At 41.6% G+C, this 18,616-nt stretch overlaps 1 protein-coding gene across 2 annotated transcripts in view; it reads left to right on the forward strand.

The window, feature by feature from the left end:
• LOC128641324 (torsin-1A-interacting protein 1) overlaps positions 1–18,401 on the forward strand; it is a 65,474-nt gene extending 47,073 nt beyond the window's left edge. For both annotated transcript variants that reach the window (XM_053693933.1, XM_053693934.1), the window contains exons 11-13: positions 2,906–2,956; positions 10,643–10,690; positions 17,484–18,401. In XM_053693933.1, the coding sequence (XP_053549908.1) occupies positions 2,906–2,956; positions 10,643–10,690; positions 17,484–18,271 (887 nt within the window). In that variant the 3' untranslated portion in view covers positions 18,272–18,401. The remainder of the gene's footprint in view (positions 1–2,905; positions 2,957–10,642; positions 10,691–17,483) is intronic.
• The last annotated feature ends 215 nt before the right edge of the window (positions 18,402–18,616 follow it).

Genomic DNA, 18,616 nt, shown 5'->3' on the forward strand with positions numbered 1-18,616 from the left:
TGGACGACATTCTGATTCAAGCGTCGTCCCTTCCTCAAGCAAAGGCTCACACGGACATCGTCCTGGCCTTTCTCAGATCTCACGGATGGAAAGTGAACGTGGAAAAGAGTTCTCTATCTCCGTCGACAAGAGTTCCCTTCTTGGGAACAATAATAGACTCCTTAGAAATGAGGATTTTTCTGACAGAGACCAGAAAAACAAAACTCCTAAACTCTTGTCGGATACTTCATTCCGTTCCTCTTCCTTCCATAGCTCAGTGCATGGAAGTGATCGGGTTGATGGTAGCGGCAATGGACATAGTTCCTTTTGCGCGCATTCATCTAAGACCATTACAACTGTGCATGCTCAGTCAGTGGAATGGGGACTATACAGACTTGTCTCCGAAGATACAAGTAAATCAGAGGACCAGAGACTCACTCCGTTGGTGGCTGTCCCTGGACAACCTGTCACAAGGGATGACATTCCGCAGACCAGAGTGGGTCATTGTCACGACCGACGCCAGTCTGATGGGCTGGGGCGCGGTCTGGGGATCCCTGAAAGCTCAGGGTCTTTGGTCTCGGGAAGAATCTCTTCTACCGATAAATATTCTGGAACTGAGAGCGATATTCAATGCTCTCAGGGCTTGGCCTCAGCTAGCGAGGGCCAAGTTCATACGGTTTCAATCAGACAACATGACAACTGTTGCGTACATCAACCATCAGGGGGGAACAAGGAGTTCCCTAGCGATGGAAGAAGTGACCAAAATCATTCTATGGGCGGAGTCTCACTCCTGCCACCTGTCTGCTATCCACATCCCAGGAGTGGAAAATTGGGAAGCGGATTTTCTGAGTCGTCAGACATTGCATCCGGGGGAGTGGGAACTCCATCCGGAAATCTTTGCCCAAGTCACTCAGCTGTGGGGCATTCCAGACATGGACCTGATGGCCTCTCGTCAGAACTTCAAAGTTCCTTGCTACGGGTCCAGATCCAGGGATCCCAAGGCGGCTCTAGTGGATGCACTAGTAGCACCTTGGACCTTCAAACTAGCTTATGTGTTCCCGCCGTTTCCTCTCATCCCCAGGCTGGTAGCCAGGATCAATCAGGAGAGGGCGTCGGTGATCTTGATAGCTCCTGCGTGGCCACGCAGGACTTGGTATGCAGATCTGGTGAATATGTCATCGGCTCCACCTTGGAAGCTACCTTTGAGACGAGACCTTCTTGTTCAGGGTCCGTTCGAACATCCGAATCTGGTTTCACTCCAGCTGACTGCTTGGAGATTGAACGCTTGATTTTATCGAAGCGAGGGTTCTCAGATTCTGTTATCGATACTCTTGTTCAGGCCAGAAAGCCTGTAACTAGAAAGATTTACCACAAAATTTGGAAAAAATATATCTGTTGGTGTGAATCTAAAGGATTCCCTTGGGACAAGGTTAAGATTCCTAGGATTCTATCCTTCCTTCAAGAAGGATTGGAAAAAGGATTATCTGCAAGTTCCCTGAAGGGACAGATTTCTGCCTTGTCGGTGTTACTTCACAAAAAACTGGCTGCTGTGCCAGATGTTCAAGCCTTTGTTCAGGCTCTGGTTAGAATTAAGCCTGTTTACAAACCTTTGACTCCTCCTTGGAGTCTCAATTTAGTTCTTTCAGTTCTTCAGGGGGTTCCGTTTGAACCCTTGCATTCCGTTGATATTAAATTATTATCTTGGAAAGTTTTGTTTTTAGTTGCAATTTCTTCTGCCAGAAGAGTTTCAGAATTATCTGCTCTGCAGTGTTCTCCTCCTTATCTGGTGTTCCATGCAGATAAGGTGGTTTTACGTACTAAACCTGGTTTTCTTCCAAAAGTTGTTTCCAACAAAAACATTAACCAGGAGATTATCGTACCTTCTCTGTGTCCGAAACCAGTTTCAAAGAAGGAACGTTTGTTGCACAATTTGGATGTTGTTCGCGCTCTAAAATTCTATTTAGATGCTACAAAGGATTTTAGACAAACATCTTCCTTGTTTGTTGTTTATTCCGGTAAAAGGAGAGGTCAAAAAGCAACTTCTACCTCTCTCTCTTTTTGGATTAAAAGCATCATCAGATTGGCTTACGAGACTGCCGGACGGCAGCCTCCCGAAAGAATCACAGCTCATTCCACTAGGGCTGTGGCTTCCACATGGGCCTTCAAGAACGAGGCTTCTGTTGATCAGATATGTAGGGCAGCGACTTGGTCTTCACTGCACACTTTTACCAAATTTTACAAGTTTGATACTTTTGCTTCTTCTGAGGCTATTTTTGGGAGAAAGGTTTTGCAAGCCGTGGTGCCTTCCATTTAGGTGACCTGATTTGCTCCCTCCCTTCATCCGTGTCCTAAAGCTTTGGTATTGGTTCCCACAAGTAAGGATGACGCCGTGGACCGGACACACCTATGTTGGAGAAAACAGAATTTATGTTTACCTGATAAATTACTTTCTCCAACGGTGTGTCCGGTCCACGGCCCGCCCTGGTTTTTTAATCAGGTCTGATAATTTATTTTCTTTAACTACAGTCACCACGGTACCATATGGTTTCTCCTATGCAAATATTCCTCCTTAACGTCGGTCGAATGACTGGGGTAGGCGGAGCCTAGGAGGGATCATGTGACCAGCTTTGCTGGGCTCTTTGCCATTTCCTGTTGGGGAAGAGAATATCCCACAAGTAAGGATGACGCCGTGGACCGGACACACCGTTGGAGAAAGTAATTTATCAGGTAAACATAAATTCTGTTTTTTTTTGGTCTATGTAATATATTCAAAATAAAAAGTGAAAATTAAATATTGCCCAAATCAAATATTAAGCACTTGTAATTATAATGTAACTGTAGGCAGAAAAATATGACTTTTATTTAATGCTCAGTTCACTGCAATTCACATTTTCATTTGACCATATTTTCATTCATATTTTTACAGATACACCGCCTGTGCGAGCATTTCATCCAAACAAGACAACGTTTTCTGATGGTAAAGTATCAGCATCTTCAGTTATACAATCCCTTTCCTATATATGAAATTGTTCATTACAAAATCCTAGTGAATAGGAACATATCTGCTAAAAATCCCATACCAAAGCTGTGTATCTTCAGAAACGTGTTTATAAGCGCGTGTTTAATAATCATTTAATACAAATAATTTACTTTTATTATTAAACTAGTGGTGAAGCCAGTGTACACAGGACATTTTCTTTATTGCAGCGGTCCTACCTGTGCTTCCGCCCGACCACTCCCCGTCACACACGGTCCCACCACTCCAAGTTCTGTCCGGTCAGGCACCCGCTGCGCGCACAACGGCAATAGACGCGTTACAAACGTGTTTATAGTATAGATTTGCTTTATTCTGTATGTTCATTAATAATTTAACACAAATATTTTCCATAAACGTCTTTAGTTAGAGACATAACATTGAGTTTCCACCAATACTTTTCATTGGACAGGTGCATTATGTTTTTCAAATTGTAACCTATACAAGAAGGCACTGTTTGTCCTTCACATCAGTGTTTTATTACTTTACCTCATGCTCTTCAGCACATAAAAAAAATTGCATTAACCGTTTTATTTAAAGGGATAGGAAACCGAAATTTTTTAGCCACCAATAAGCAAGCACTACCCAGGTGCTAGATCCAAAATGGGCCAGCTCCTAAGCTTACATTCCTGCCTTTTCAACTAAAGATACTAAGAGAACGAAGAAAATTTGATAATAGGAGTAAATTAGAAAGTTGCTTAAAATTGCTGCTCTATCTGAATCACGAAAGAAAACATTTGGGTTTCATATCCCTTTAATTTCATATGGTAAAGTCACATTAAAGAAATATAAAACGGTGATCCTTTAGTAAAAATATATATATGTTAATCAAAGTAAACATGAAAAGAAACAGATTGTGTTAAAAACAGCAAACAACTTGCTTGTTTTCTCACAAAAATGAGTACTTAGAAATTCTCAGTGTAGCCACTGCCCTCAGGGAGATAAGGTAGCTGACATGTTGAGAATGTAAGTTGCATTGCGCCTCTTCTCAGCATGGGCAAAACTGACTTCCTGTTACTCTTGTATTTACTGATTAATAAACCAGCTCAAGTTACTCTAGAAGATGTATATCATCAAGCTAGATATGCCTTCCTGGACAGACCACAGCTGTGACCGGAAGTAATGGGCACTGCACAAATTAAGTAAAAAAGAAAATAAATGTAACGTACAATCCTTTTAAAATGATGAATAATACATATTCCAATGGTTTCTATTAAGTATAAGCCACTGCTTAGTGCTTTTTTATTACAAGGACAGACTGTTGTATATCTCTTTAAGACATAAGTGCAAGTTATTTTTGTTTTTGTGAGTGTGGAGGTTGCAAGCCAGAGAAGCCAGGAATGTTGGGTATACTAAAGGCTTTTTCCGAAGGCTTCAAAAAGGCCCTGGGTTAAATGAAGAGAAACGTCAACAATCTTACAAAAAGTGTCTATTTTACAGCCACAAAAGCTTAAAGGGACATGGATGCAATTTTAAGCAACTTTCTAATTTATTCCTTTTATCATTTTTTCTTCATTCTCTTGGTATCTTTATTTGAAAAGCAAGAATGTAAGTCTAGATGCCGACCCATTTTTTGTGAACAACCTGGGTTGTTCTTGCTGATTGGTGGATAAATTCACCCACCAATAAACAAGTGCTGTCCAGGGTCTGAACCAAATATTGACTGGCTCCTTAGCCTTAGATGCCTTCTTTTTCAAATAAAGATAGCAAGAGAATGAAGAAAAATTGATAATAGGAGTAAATTAGAAAGTTGATTAAAATTGCTGCTCTATCTGAATCACGAAAGAAAAAAATTTGGGTTCAGTGTCCCTTTAAGGAGAAAAAGAGGTAATGTAGTGAGCTTTGCTATGCATGCAAGTTTTGGCGTTTGGCGATATAGTAAAACTGAGAATATAACACAGTCTGTTTCATTGTTGTAATAAAAAGTACTAAGCAGTGGGTAAATACTTAATATAACTCATTGCAATATGTATTATTCATCATTTTAAAAGGATTTTACCTTTTATTTTTCCGGTCACTGACACACAAAGGGGTTGTGGTCTCTCCAAGAAGGAAAAGTAGCAGTTTTTCCATTGAAGTTTTGCTAGGAGACATCTAATCTAGCTGCAATCAGTTTATTGCCCATACTCAGTAGAGGACTTTAGCTGTAAAAATCGTGTGACAATAGAACCTAAGTTCTGTAATGTCTGCTGTGCTAGCTAGCTGTAGGCTGTTGCAGTGCTCATTTAGCAAGAAGACAAGTAAATTGTTTGTTGTTATTTTAGCACAAACCATTTCTCTTCATGTTTGCTTTGATTTAAAAATGGGCAGTCTGGTCAAAATGAAACTTTCATGGTTCAGATTAGGGCATGTAATTTTAAACAACTATCCAATTTACTTTTATCATCAAATTTGCTTTTGTTCTTTTGGTATTCTTTCTAGGTAGGCTCATATGCTGATTTCTAAGCCCTTGAAGGCCGCCTCTTATCTTTGTGCATTTTGACAGTTTTTCACAGCTAGGGGGTGTCAGCTCATGTGTGCCATATAGATAACATTGTACTCACTCCTGTGGAGATAATAGTCAGCACTGAATGGCTAAAATGCAAGTCTGTCAAAAGCACTGAGTTAAGAGGGCAGTCTGCATAGGCTTAAATACAAGGTAATCACAGAGGTAAAAACCATAATCTATGCTTACCTGATAAATTATTTTCTTTCCTGACATGGAGAGTCCACGATTCCATTCATTATTGTTGGGAATTCAGCTCCTGACCACCAGGAGGAGACAAAGACACTCCAGCAAAGCTTAAGTGTCCCTCCCACTTCCCAAAATCCCCCAGTCATTCAGCCAAGGGAAAAGAAAAGAGAAAGAGGAACACAAGGGGTATAGAGGTGCCTGAGATCATGAAAATAAGTGCTGCCTTTAAGAGTATAAAAAGGCGGGTTGTGGACTCTCCATGCCAGTAAAAGAAAATAATTTATCAGGTAAGCATACATTTTGTTTTCTTTCCAATGGCATGGAGAGTCCACAATTCCATTCATTACTGTTGGGAAACCAATACCCAAGCCAGAGAGGACATAGAATGGACAGGGAGGGAGAACTAAAGGCAGGTGGACCTAAACTGAAGGCACCACCGCTTGAAGCACTTTTCTCCCAAAAGAAACCTCCACTGAGGCCAAAACACCAAGGCTGGAAAATATTATAAAGAGGACAAAGAAGCTGCCTTACAGATTTGTCCCCAAAGTATCATCCTGAAAAAAACCCGGAATAGGAAACAGCACAGGTAGAGAAGCCAAAATCCTTTCAGGGGACAGCTGTCCAGCTGTCTCATGGGCCAAACGAAAAACACGTTCACAACCTCATCCAGGTTGTGCAGCAAACATTCCTTCTGAAAAGAAGGAATAGAACAGAAGAAAGGAGCTACAATCTCCCGATTAACAGAGCAGTCAGAAACCACCTAGGGCCAGAGACCTAACTTGTTGCGGAAAGTAGCCATATCCATACTGACAAATTTAAAACTCTATGAGTAAAAGAAATCAGACAAAAACAGAACATTCTAAGATAAAGATAAATATCAACAGAATGTGTAGGTTCAAATATGAAGAACCAGAATAAGACTCCAGGGAGGAGCAACAGGCGGAAACACAGGCCTGATACCAACCTGGGCCTGAACAAAAGACTGACGTCCGGCAAACCGGCTAACTCCTTGTTCAACAAAACTGAAAAGGAAGAAATCTCTCTCATTAAGAACTATCAGATAGACCTAGAGAAACAAAAGAATCAGATGATTTGTACTTTGTGCCAAGGTAAACCTCGAGACTCGAACCAAGAAAGACAGGTTCACAGACCTTTGATACCTTTGAACGAGTCCTTGGCGTATGCATTTGGATAAGAGGGACATAGCCCGTATATGAAAACTCTCACTTAGAGAGGACTAAGTGCCAAACTACACGCAGTCCGTTTTAGAGGATCTAGATAAAAAGACCTTAAAATAGAAGATCCATCCTAAGCTGCATCCCCCACGGAGGGAGCCCGCCATAGAAAAAAAAACGTATGGCTGCCCGCCATAGAAAAAACAGGATCACTGAGGTCCGCTCCTTCTTGATGCGAACTATGACCCTGGTAAGAAAGGCAAATGGAGAGAATCAATATCTCCTATAGAACTCCCATGGAACACTAGTGCATTCATTAGTACGGTCTGATGGTCCCTCAATCTGGGTCCATGCATGGACAATCTTGAATAAAGAAGAGAAGCCGTAAGGACTATCTCCGAAAAAACACCCCACCTGAGGGATAGCTCAGAGAACCTTCCGGGAAGAAGGACTCGCACACCTGGAAAGAGCGCCTGTCTGTTAGGCAGCTTCCCAGGGATCACTCTCAGGAAATGAATGGCCTAAGAGGGACAATAATAAACTCAGCCCACAGAAGAATGCAACAGACTTCTCACATCGTCAGTCCTGGATCTTCCTTAAGGACTGAAGTTAGCCACAGAATTATGGAACGGAAGAACCTGACAGAACCACCAGAAGAAATCTCACATGTGGCTGTCTAGGAAGATAAGCTAATACAGATCTGAATAAATGCTGTTCCATAGACTGATAATACATAGTAGGAGAGGTCTCGAATGGAAAAGGGCAAAAGGAATAAAGTCCATGCAGGTACACATGAGACCATAAAATTCCAAGCACTGCGCCACTGAAGGGCGTGTCGAGGACTGAAAGGAGATACAAGCAGAGATAAGAGAGGATATTCTCCTGTTACGTAGAAGCACCATTTGGATCAAGTCAAAAGCCACAGAGACCTAAAAAATAGGTTGCCTAGAATACTAGAAATCACCTCAACATGAGAGAGATTGCACTAAAGAAGGTAATATGAAATAAATATCCTAGTGCTCTAAGATCACTAAGAAAATAGTGCATATATAAAGGACAGCGCCTACAATTATCTGCCACTAGGTGGCAGCAAACAGGGATCCCTGATAAGTAAAATGAAAACCGTACTAGATAAAACTGTAACGGTATTAAAGATAAAGCATGTGTATATGGCCAATCCATACATAATTCATCTTAGGAATTGCCTGAAACATAAAGGCAGACTCGTTTCCCATAAATCCTGTTACAGTAAAGGTTATTGAGTATTATCGTTAGGTCATACCCCCAGCGCTTAAAGCACCTAGCATGGGCATGAAAACAACCTAAACAAACAGAGATGAGGTTCTTATAATACTGACAAAGCGTGCCAAGTCCGGAGAAAGTATTGGATGTACTGTCCGTAGCAATATAGACAAACAAATCGCAAAAAAGGTCAGAATTAGAGTGCCATTGGAGACTGCTCTCCCGAGTCCCAAACAGCTTCCCCGGCTAAAAACCCCGCTATCAAATGGCTCAGGGGCAGAGCGCGGGAAAAATTTTCAGCACATAGCAAACCAGTAGGCGAAATCCACCATGATAACTAAAGTATAATAAAATATACGTATTGAAAAGCCCCTTGCCGGCCATTTAGCTTAAAGGCACGTCATAGGTTTAGCGAGTAGGGACAGAAAGTGCACCCGCAAGAAATATGTTGGGCAATATGTGTGAGTTAATGGCGCGCATTGTGAACGCCAAGTACCTGTAAAGCCACAAACTAATTCTGGGGCAGTAACACACACAATCCCCCACCACGAGTCGGTATACATGTGCACATTACACAGCCAGCAGTAACCTCCTCCCATGTTGAGTAACCGGAGGTGCAACCGCTTTGTCCAAATTTATCTTCTCAGCTATTAGTTCCTCTATTCTTAGGGGTTCTAAAATCCATATTAAGCAATGCATGCCTCCCCTCACCAAAGAGGAAAAGCAGGCAAATGTGGCTGAGCAAGCAGGGGCACGAAAAATGGATAAACCCCTAAAATAAAAGTAATATGTGACCTTAGAAATTATTGTGCATGAAGTGTCACGCCCTGAACCCTGCAGCTACATAAAGCCTGCATAAAAGAGGAACTCTAGGCTGCTCTAAAATTGAGATCCTCAGGAGAGGATATGAAAACATTCTTAGACCTTTCTATACGGGCAAGGAGGTGCAAGCTGGTCACCTTAACTTCCCCCTCTCCCTGAGATAAAGGTACCCTCAAAGGAAAGGACTAAATAAGTTAAAAAGGGACTTACCCTCCAGGGTCTTCTGCTGTGGAGCAGACACAGCACCTCCAGGTTTAGTCAGCTCCATCGGATATGGGACTGGGTATAAAGGAAAGCAGTGTAAGTGTAACACTGGTTGCCTGATGGGCGTGTTAGAACAAATTGCTAGAGAGAGAACAGAGCACCTCCCTGCAACCTCCAGCAGCTAACAGCTACCAATACTCTTACTCAAAAGGATTACATGGACACAGCATTAACCCCAGTCCTGTCGTGAAAGGGAAACTACCCATAAAAGGATCATCGATCTTTACCTCCTCCATGTTACTTAGGCAAAGAATGACTGGGGGATTATGGGAAGTGAGAGGGATACTTAAGCTTTGCTGGGGTGTCTTTGCCTCCTCCTTTTAGCCAGGAGTTGAATTCCCAACAACAATGAATTGAATCGTGGACTCCCCATGCCATTGGAAAGAAAAGTGTATTAATATAATAGTGTTGGTCATGCAAAACTGGTGAATGGTTAATAAAGGGATTATCTATCTTTATAATCAATAACAAAAATTAACTAAAGGAGCACTGTTTTATATTCCTTTAATGGAAATTCAGTCTAGTGTTTAGAATTCCTTTAGCAGACTTGTTTCCTCAAGTGGTTAAAAATTGCAAACAAACAATGCTTAAAACTATAATCTGGCCCCAACCTGGCTGAGCAGAGCTTAGTTCTCAGATGTTTGTCAGTCGAGTTCCAGTTCCCCAGTTTTGTGTATCAAACTACATATTACCAGGGGTTAGAAGTACGGTAAACCCTGTGTAATTACAAGATATTTCTGGTGTCTTGCTGAAGAACATATATTAACCAAGTCTAAACATTTTTTACCTCTTCACCCAAATAGACGTATATATACGTTGTGCTGTACTTTGCCTATCGTACTGCACAACGTATATATACATCTGAGCTTCAGGAAGCTCCAGGCATCTGCCGTATATGGAACCGGAAAGCGATCTGTGCTCCAGTTCCATATGAGGGCAGATGCCAGATAGTTGCACACATTGACCCTGTCGTTGTCACTGTGAGTAATTATCGTTTGCTGGTGCAGGAGGCAATCCAGGAGACCGGTGGGTGGCTCAGCAGCGGAGGGGGGGAAAGAGGAGGGAGGGTTCTATGCTACAGAAAATAAAGGGACAAGGAGGGATGGGGCAACTACACTACAGAAAAAAGGGGGGCTTAGTGCCCCTTTAATTATTTTAACAGTGTTTTTATTTAAGTTTTGCTATCGTACCACCACTTCGAGGTGAAGGCCATGTAGGGACAGATATGTAGCTGAGTTAAGCCTGTGCACTTCCACTTCTCAAAATCGGAAAATGTGCAGTTTTCAGAATTTAATTACAGGAACAAGTGGCAAAATAAGTTATTAAAGTATATTGCAAAACATTTTTTTACTATGTTTACTTAAATATTTTATATTTGAATAATTATAATAAACAAAATTGTAATGAGCGTATTGTTTTAAGTGTAGACAATCTATTATTTTTCCCCACCAGATGAGGAGGAACTGAAGCCAATAAATCTAAAGATTCCCTCACAACACGGTATGTTTTATATGACTCCAAATTATTTTATCAATTGAGAATTCTGTGTTTAAGATTGATATTCAAATTCTTATAACTGTTGAAGGAATTTAGCTGAAATTTAACTTTGTATGTATTTTCAGTACTGGTTGATGATAACTTTATATCTATTTTCTTCTGTTATGTGTGATCAGTCCACGGGTCATCATTACTTCTGGGATATTATCTGCTCCCCTACAGGAAGTGCAAGAGGATTCACCCAGCAGAGTTGCTATATAGCTCCTCCCCTCTACGTCACCCCCAGTCATTCTCTTGCACCCAAAGACTAGATAGGAGGTGTGAGAGGACTATGGTGATTATACTTAGTTTTTAGAACTTCAATCAAAAGTTTGTTATTTTACAATAGCACCGGAGCGTGTTATTACCTCTCTGGCAGAGTTTGAAGAAGAATCTACCAGAGTTTTTTCTTATGATTTTAACCGGAGTAGTTAAGATCATATTGCTGTTTCTCGGCCATCTGAGGGAGGTAAAAACTTCAGATCAGGGGACAGCGGGCAGTTGAATCTGCATTGAGGTATGTAGCAGTTTTTATTTTCTGAATGGAATTGATGAAAAAATCCTGCCATACCGTTATAATGAACATGTATGTATACTCTACACTTTAGTATTCTGGGGATGGTATTTCACCGGAATTACTCTGTAAAAGTACATTAAACCTTTTATTAGGTATTTTTCATGTTAAACGTTTTTGCTGGAATGTAGAATCGTTTGCATTAACGAGGTACTGAGTGAATAAATATTTGGGCATTATTTTTCCACTTGGCAGTTTGCTTGTTTTAATTATGACAGTTTCGTTTCTCTCTCACTGCTGTGTGTGAGAGGGAGGGGCCGTTTTTGGCGCTCTTTGCTACGCATCAAAAATTTCCAGTCAGTTACTCTTGTATTTTCTGCATGATCCGGTTCATCTCTAACAGAACTCAGGGGTCTTCAAACTTCTTTGAAGGGAAGTAGATTCTCTCAGCAGAGCTGTGAGACTTCTATAGTGACTGTGATTTAAAACGTTGCTCTGTAATTTTTATGTTTAAAATTTAATTAGTGTTATTTTACTAATGGGAACAAACCTTTGCTAAAAAGTTGTGTTGTTTGTAAAGAGTGATGCTATAACTGTTTTTCAGTTCATTATTTCAACTGTCATTTAATCGTTTAGTGCTTCTTGAGGCACAGTACGTTTTTGTTAAATAAAATTGTAACCGAGTTGCATGTTTATTGCTAGTGTGTTAAACATGTCTGATTCAGAGGAAGATACCTGTGTCATTTGTTCCAATGCCAAGGTGGAGCCCAATAGAAATTTATGTACTAACTGTATTGATGCTACTTTAAATAAAAGCCAATCTGTACAAATTGAACAAATTTCACCAAACAGCGAGGGGAGAGTTATGCCGACTAACTCGCCTCACGTGTCAGTACCTGCATCTCCCGCCCGGGAGGTGCGTGATATTATGGCGCCTAGTACATCTGGGCAGCCATTACAGATAACATTACAAGATATGGCTACTGTTATGACTGAAGTTTTGGCTAAATTACCAGAACTAAGAGGCAAGCGTGATCACTCTGGGGTGAGAACAGAGTGCGCTGATAATTCTAGGGCCATGTCTGATACTGCGTCACAGCTTGCAGAGCATGAGGACGGAGAGCTTCATTCTGTAGGTGACGGTTCTGATCCAAGCAGATTGGATTCAGATATTTCAAATTTTAAATTTAAATTGGAAAACCTCCGTGTATTACTAGGGGAGGTCTTAGCAGCTCTTAACGATTGTAACACTGTTGCAATACCAGAGAAAATGTGTAGGTTGGATAAATACTTTGCGGTACCGGCGAGTACTGACGTTTTTCCTATACCTAAGAGATTAACTGAAATTGTTACTAAGGAGTGGGATAGACCCGGTGTGCCGTTCTCACCCCCTCCAATATTTAGAAAGATGTTTCCAATAGACGCCACCACACGGGACTTATGGCAAACGGTCCCTAAGGTGGAGGGAGCAGTTTCTACTTTAGCTAAGCGTACCACTATCCCGGTGGAGGATAGCTGTGCTTTTTCAGATCCTATGGATAAAAAATTAGAGGGTTACCTTAAGAAAATGTTTGTTCAACAAGGTTTTATATTGCAACCCCTTGCATGCATCGCGCCGATTACGGCTGCGGCAGCATTTTGGATTGAGTCTCTGGAAGAGAACCTTAGTTCAGCTACGCTGGACGACATTACGGACAGGCTTAAAGTCCTTAAACTAGCTAATTCATTCATTTCGGAGGCCGTAGTACATTTAACCAAACTTACGGCTAAGAATTCAGGATTCGCCATTCAGGCACGTAGGGCGCTGTGGCTAAAATCCTGGTCGGCTGATGTAACTTCTAAGTCCAAATTACTTAATATACCTTTCAAGGGGCAAACTTTATTTGGGCCCGGTTTGAAAGAAATTATTGCTGACATTACAGGAGGTAAGGGCCACGCTCTACCTCAAGACAAAGCCAAAGCTAAGGCTAGACAGTCTAATTTTCGTCCCTTTCGGAATTTCAAAACAGGAACAGCATCAACTTCCACTGCACCAAAACAGGAAGGAGCTGTTGCTCGTTACAGACAAGGCTGGAAACCTAACCAGTCCTGGAATAAGGGCAAGCAGGCCAGGAAACCTGCTGCTGCCCCTAAGACAGCATGAACCGAGGGCCCCCGATCCGGGACCGGATCTAGTGGGGGGCAGACTCTCTCTCTTCGCCCAGGCTTGGGCAAGAGATGTCCAGGATCCCTGGGCGCTAGAGATCATATCTCAGGGATACCTTCTAGACTTCAAATTCTCTCCCCCAAGAGGGAGATTTCATCTGTCAAGGTTGTCAACAAACCAAATAAAGAAAGACGCGTTTCTACGCTGTGTACAAGATCTATTATTAATGGGAGTGATCCATCCGGTTCCGCGGTCGGAACAAGGACAAGGGTTTTACTCAAACCTGTTTGTGGTTCCCAAAAAAGAGGGAACTTTCAGGCCAATCTTGGATTTAAAGATCCTAAACAAATTCCTAAGAGTTCCATCGTTCAAAATGGAAACTATTCGGACAATCTTACCCATGATCCAAGAGGGTCAGTACATGACCACAGTGGATTTAAAGGATGCTTACCTTCACATACCGATTCACAAAGATCATTACCGGTATCTAAGGTTTGCCTTCTTAAACAGGCATTACCAGTTTGTAGCCCTTCCATTCGGATTGGCTACGGCTCCAAGAATCTTCACAAAGGTTCTGGGTGCCCTTCTGGCGGTACTAAGACCGCGAGGAATTTCGGTAGCTCCGTACCTAGACGACATTCTGATACAAGCTTCAAGCTTTCAAACTGCCAAGTCTCATACAGAGTTAGTTCTGGCATTTCTAAGGTCGCATGGATGGAAAGTGAACGAAAAGAAGAGTTCTCTCTTTCCTCTCACAAGAGTTCCATTCTTGGGGACTCTTATAGATTCTGTAGAAATGAAGATTTATCTGACAGAAGACAGATTAACAAAGCTTCTAAATGCATGCCGTGTCCTTCATTCCATTCAACTCCCGTCAGTAGCTCAATGCATGGAGGTGATCGGCTTAATGGTAGCAGCAATGGACATAGTACCCTTTGCACGCCTACATCTCAGACCGCTGCAATTGTGCATGCTGAGTCAGTGGAATGGGGATTACTCAGATTTGTCCCCCACTCTGAATCTGGATCAAGAGACCAGAAACTCTCTTCTATGGTGGCTTTCTCGGCCACATCTGTCCAGGGGGATGCCATTCAGCAGGCCGGACTGGACAATTGTAACAACAGACGCCAGCCTACTAGGTTGGGGCGCTGTCTGGAATTCTCTGAAGGCTCAGGGACAATGGAGTCAGGAGGAAAGTCTCCTGCCAATAAACATTCTGGAATTGAGAGCAGTTCTCAATGCCCTTCTAGCTTGGCCCCAGTTAAAAACTTGGGGGTTCATCAGGTTTCAGTCGGACAACATCACGACTGTAGCTTACATCAACCATCAGGGAGGGACAAGAAGCTCCCTAGCAATGATGGAAGTATCAAAGATATTTCGCTGGGCAGAGTCTCACCCTTGCCACCTGTCAGCAATCCACATCCCGGGAGTAGAGAACTGGGAGGCGGATTTCTTGAGTCGCCAGACTTTTCATCCGGGGGAGTGGGAACTTCATCCGGAGGTCTTTGCCCAAATTCTTCGACGTTGGGGCAAACCAGATATAGATCTCATGGCGTCTCGCCAGAACGCCAAACTTCCTCGCTACGGATCCAGATCCAGGGATCCGGGAGCGGTTCTGATAGATGCTTTGACAGCACCTTGGAACTTCAGGATGGCTTATGTGTTTCCACCCTTCCCGCTGCTTCCTCGATTGATTGCCAAAATCAAACAGGAGAGAGCATCAGTGATTCTAATAGCACCTGCATGGCCACGCAGGACTTGGTATGCAGATCTAGTGGACATGTCATCCTGTCCGCCTTGGTCTCTACCTCTAAGACAGGACCTTCTGATACAGGGTCCATTCAAACATCAAAATCTAACTTCTCTGAAGCTGACTGCTTGGAAATTGAACGCTTGATTTTATCAAAACGTGGTTTTTCTGAGTCGGTTATTGATACCCTGATACAGGCTAGGAAGCCTGTTACCAGAAAGATTTACCATAAAATATGGCGTAAATACCTATACTGGTGTGAATCCAAAGATTACTCCTGGAGTAAGGTTAGGATTCCTAGGATATTGTCCTTTCTACAAGAAGGTTTAGAAAAGGGTTTATCGGCTAGCTCATTAAAGGGACAGATCTCAGCTCTGTCCATCTTGTTACACAAGCGTCTGTCGGAAAATCCAGACGTCCAGGCATTTTGTCAGGCTTTAGCTAGGATCAAGCCTGTGTTTAAAACTGTTGCTCCGCCATGGAGTTTAAACTTAGTTCTTAACGTTTTACAGGGTGTTCCGTTCGAACCCCTTCATTCCATTGATATAAAATTGTTATCTTGGAAAGTTCTATTTTTAATGGCTATTTCCTCGGCTCGAAGAGTCTCTGAATTATCAGCCTTACATTGTGATTCTCCTTATCTGATCTTTCACTCAGACAAGGTAGTTCTGCGTACTAAACCTGGGTTCTTACCTAAGGTAGTCACTAACAGGAATATCAATCAAGAGATTGTTGTTCCATCCTTGTGTCCAAATCCTTCTTCAAAGAAGGAACGTCTTCTACACAATCTGGATGTAGTTCGTGCCCTCAAGTTCTACTTGCAGGCAACTAAGGATTTTCGACAAACGTCTTCCCTGTTTGTCGTGTACTCTGGTCAGAGGAGAGGTCATAAGGCTTCGGCTACCTCTCTCTCCTTCTGGCTTCGTAGCATAATTCGTTTAGCCTATGAGACTGCTGGACAGCAGCCTCCTGAAAGAATTACAGCTCATTCTACTAGAGCTGTGGCTTCCACTTGGGCCTTTAAGAATGAGGCCTCTGTTGAACAGATTTGCAAGGCTGCAACTTGGTCTTCGCTTCATACTTTTTCCAAATTTTACAAATTTGACACTTTTGCTTCTTCGGAGGCTATTTTTGGGAGAAAGGTTCTTCAGGCAGTGGTTCCTTCTGTATAATGAGCCTGCCTATCCCTCCCGTCATCCGTGTACTTTTGCTTTGGTATTGGTATCCCAGAAGTAATGATGACCCGTGGACTGATCACACATAACAGAAGAAAACATAATTTATGCTTACCTGATAAATTCCTTTCTTCTGTTGTGTGATCAGTCCACGGCCCGCCCTGTTTTTTAAGGCAGGTAAATATTTTTTAAATTATAATCCAGTCACCACTACACCCTTGGCTTCTCCTTTCTCGTTGGTCTTTGGTCGAATGACTGGAGGTGACGTAGAGGGGAGGAGCTATATAGCAACTCTGCTGGGTGAATCCTCTTGCACTTCCTGTAGGGGAGCAGATAATATCCCAGAAGTAATGATGACCCGTGGACTGATCACACAACAGAAGAAAGGAATTTATCAGGTAAGCATAAATTATGTTTTTTTTTAAATATATTTATATCTGGACATTTAATTTTGAAGTTGCTATATGAAGCAACACATATCTATGGAATAGGTAATTCATTAATTAACATTTGCTTGAAGCAAAGAAAATATTTCTCTCCTTCAATTTGTTCCCAATGATCCAGTTTACCTGCTGGAGTGTATTTTTTTATTTTTTATAAATGGCTCTTTAGACTTTATTTTGCAATTTGAAATAGATTATTTAGCCTGTAGTATCCCTACCTATACTGAAAGTTTCTATACCTAGGTCTAGGCTATTGAGTAACTATGTAAACATAGCCTGCAGAAGATATTACACTCACAGTGGGAGGTGGAAGACATAAAGCTCTAAATGTTAATTTTCAATTGTTCTTTCTAAGTATTGTACAGAGATAAGAAAGGGAAGCATTTGAGTGTTGAGATAACAAGATTTGATCTAATCTGTCAGCAAGCCAAGCCCATTTTGATGGGATGTGGTTTCAAAGAGCAAATCCAGCTATATATTTTGCAAAAAGAAGCCTAAATGAGCAATTTGTCATACATTTTATACGCTGCAGCTGGTATATCATGGGGAACACATTCAGGGAAAACTATTTTCCAATCAACTTTGCCTTTAAACCTGTTTACAATTCACATCCTTGTTTATTCTGGTGGGGGTTAATTATTAAAAGCATTGTCTGTCTTGAATGGCAGTGACCAATAATGCGGAATGTTGCAGTAGACTTTTTAATGACATTGTTTATCTTCTCTGCAGATTCGCAGATCTCCAGCTTTATTAAGATGATTCCCTCTGTTCTTGCTGTTCTTGTAGCTTTTGGGTGCGCGCTGTATGTAATATATTTTATATACAGCCCTGTTGTTGGTAACAGCAAAGTTCAAATCCTAAAAGATTTCCAGCATAATTTTAAAGAATTGCAGTCTATGTTTCCTAATCAGCAAGAAATTATGTGGAAAAGAAGTAAGAAAATCTTTGAGCTGCACCTCAATAATTCTAATATGAACCAACAACCCGCGATCTTACTCCTGACAGCTGCTCGTGATTCTGTGCATACATTGCAGTGTCTGAGTAACCAGCTTGCAAAAGCCTATGCTTCCTCCCTTAATAGCAGCTATACTGTAATTTACGGAGCCAATGATACATATAATGACAGTAATTATGCCAAGCTGTCAATAGATAATAGTTTGAGTTCAGGCTTTAAAGTCACGTCCCGGGCAGCTGTACTGCATCGATTGGAAATGCTTCCTGCTGGAGCGCTCCTCATTCTTTACAAGTACTGTGACCATGAGAATGCGGCCTTTAAGGATGTGGCGCTCGTGCTCACAGTTCTACTGGAAGAAGATACAATTTCACCAGAAATTAATCTTAAAGAATTGGAAGAGAAAGTTGCTGACTTTTTGAAAAACAAGTTCACTCACTCGGACCACAGCAATTCACATAACATGATGGATTCGGACAAATTCAGTGGCGTGTGGAGTCGCATTTCTCATGTTGTGCTCCCCGTTTTCAAGGAAACTGAAAAAATTGAAGCCTGTGGCAAGTAGTTAGTAAATTATAAAAACAAGATAGCTATGTTTTCCTCTGAACATAACAGCGTTAAAGAGACACAAAACTAAAAAAATTTTTTTTTTTCATGATGCAGATAGAGCAGGCAATTTTAAGCAACTTTATAATTTACTCCTATTATATTTTTTTTAAATTCTTTTGCTATCTTTATTTGAAAAAGCAGGAATGTAAACATAGGAGCCGGCCCATTTTTGTTTCAGCACCTTGGTAGCACCTGCTGATTGGTGGCTAAATGTAGCCACCAATCAGCAAGTGCTACCCAGGTTCTGAAACAAAAATGGGCCGGCTCCTATGTATACATTCCTGCTTTTTCAAATAAAGAT

The sequence above is a fragment of the Bombina bombina genome, chromosome 10 (assembly GCF_027579735.1).
Source record: "Bombina bombina isolate aBomBom1 chromosome 10, aBomBom1.pri, whole genome shotgun sequence".
Lineage (NCBI taxonomy): Eukaryota > Metazoa > Chordata > Amphibia > Anura > Bombinatoridae > Bombina > Bombina bombina.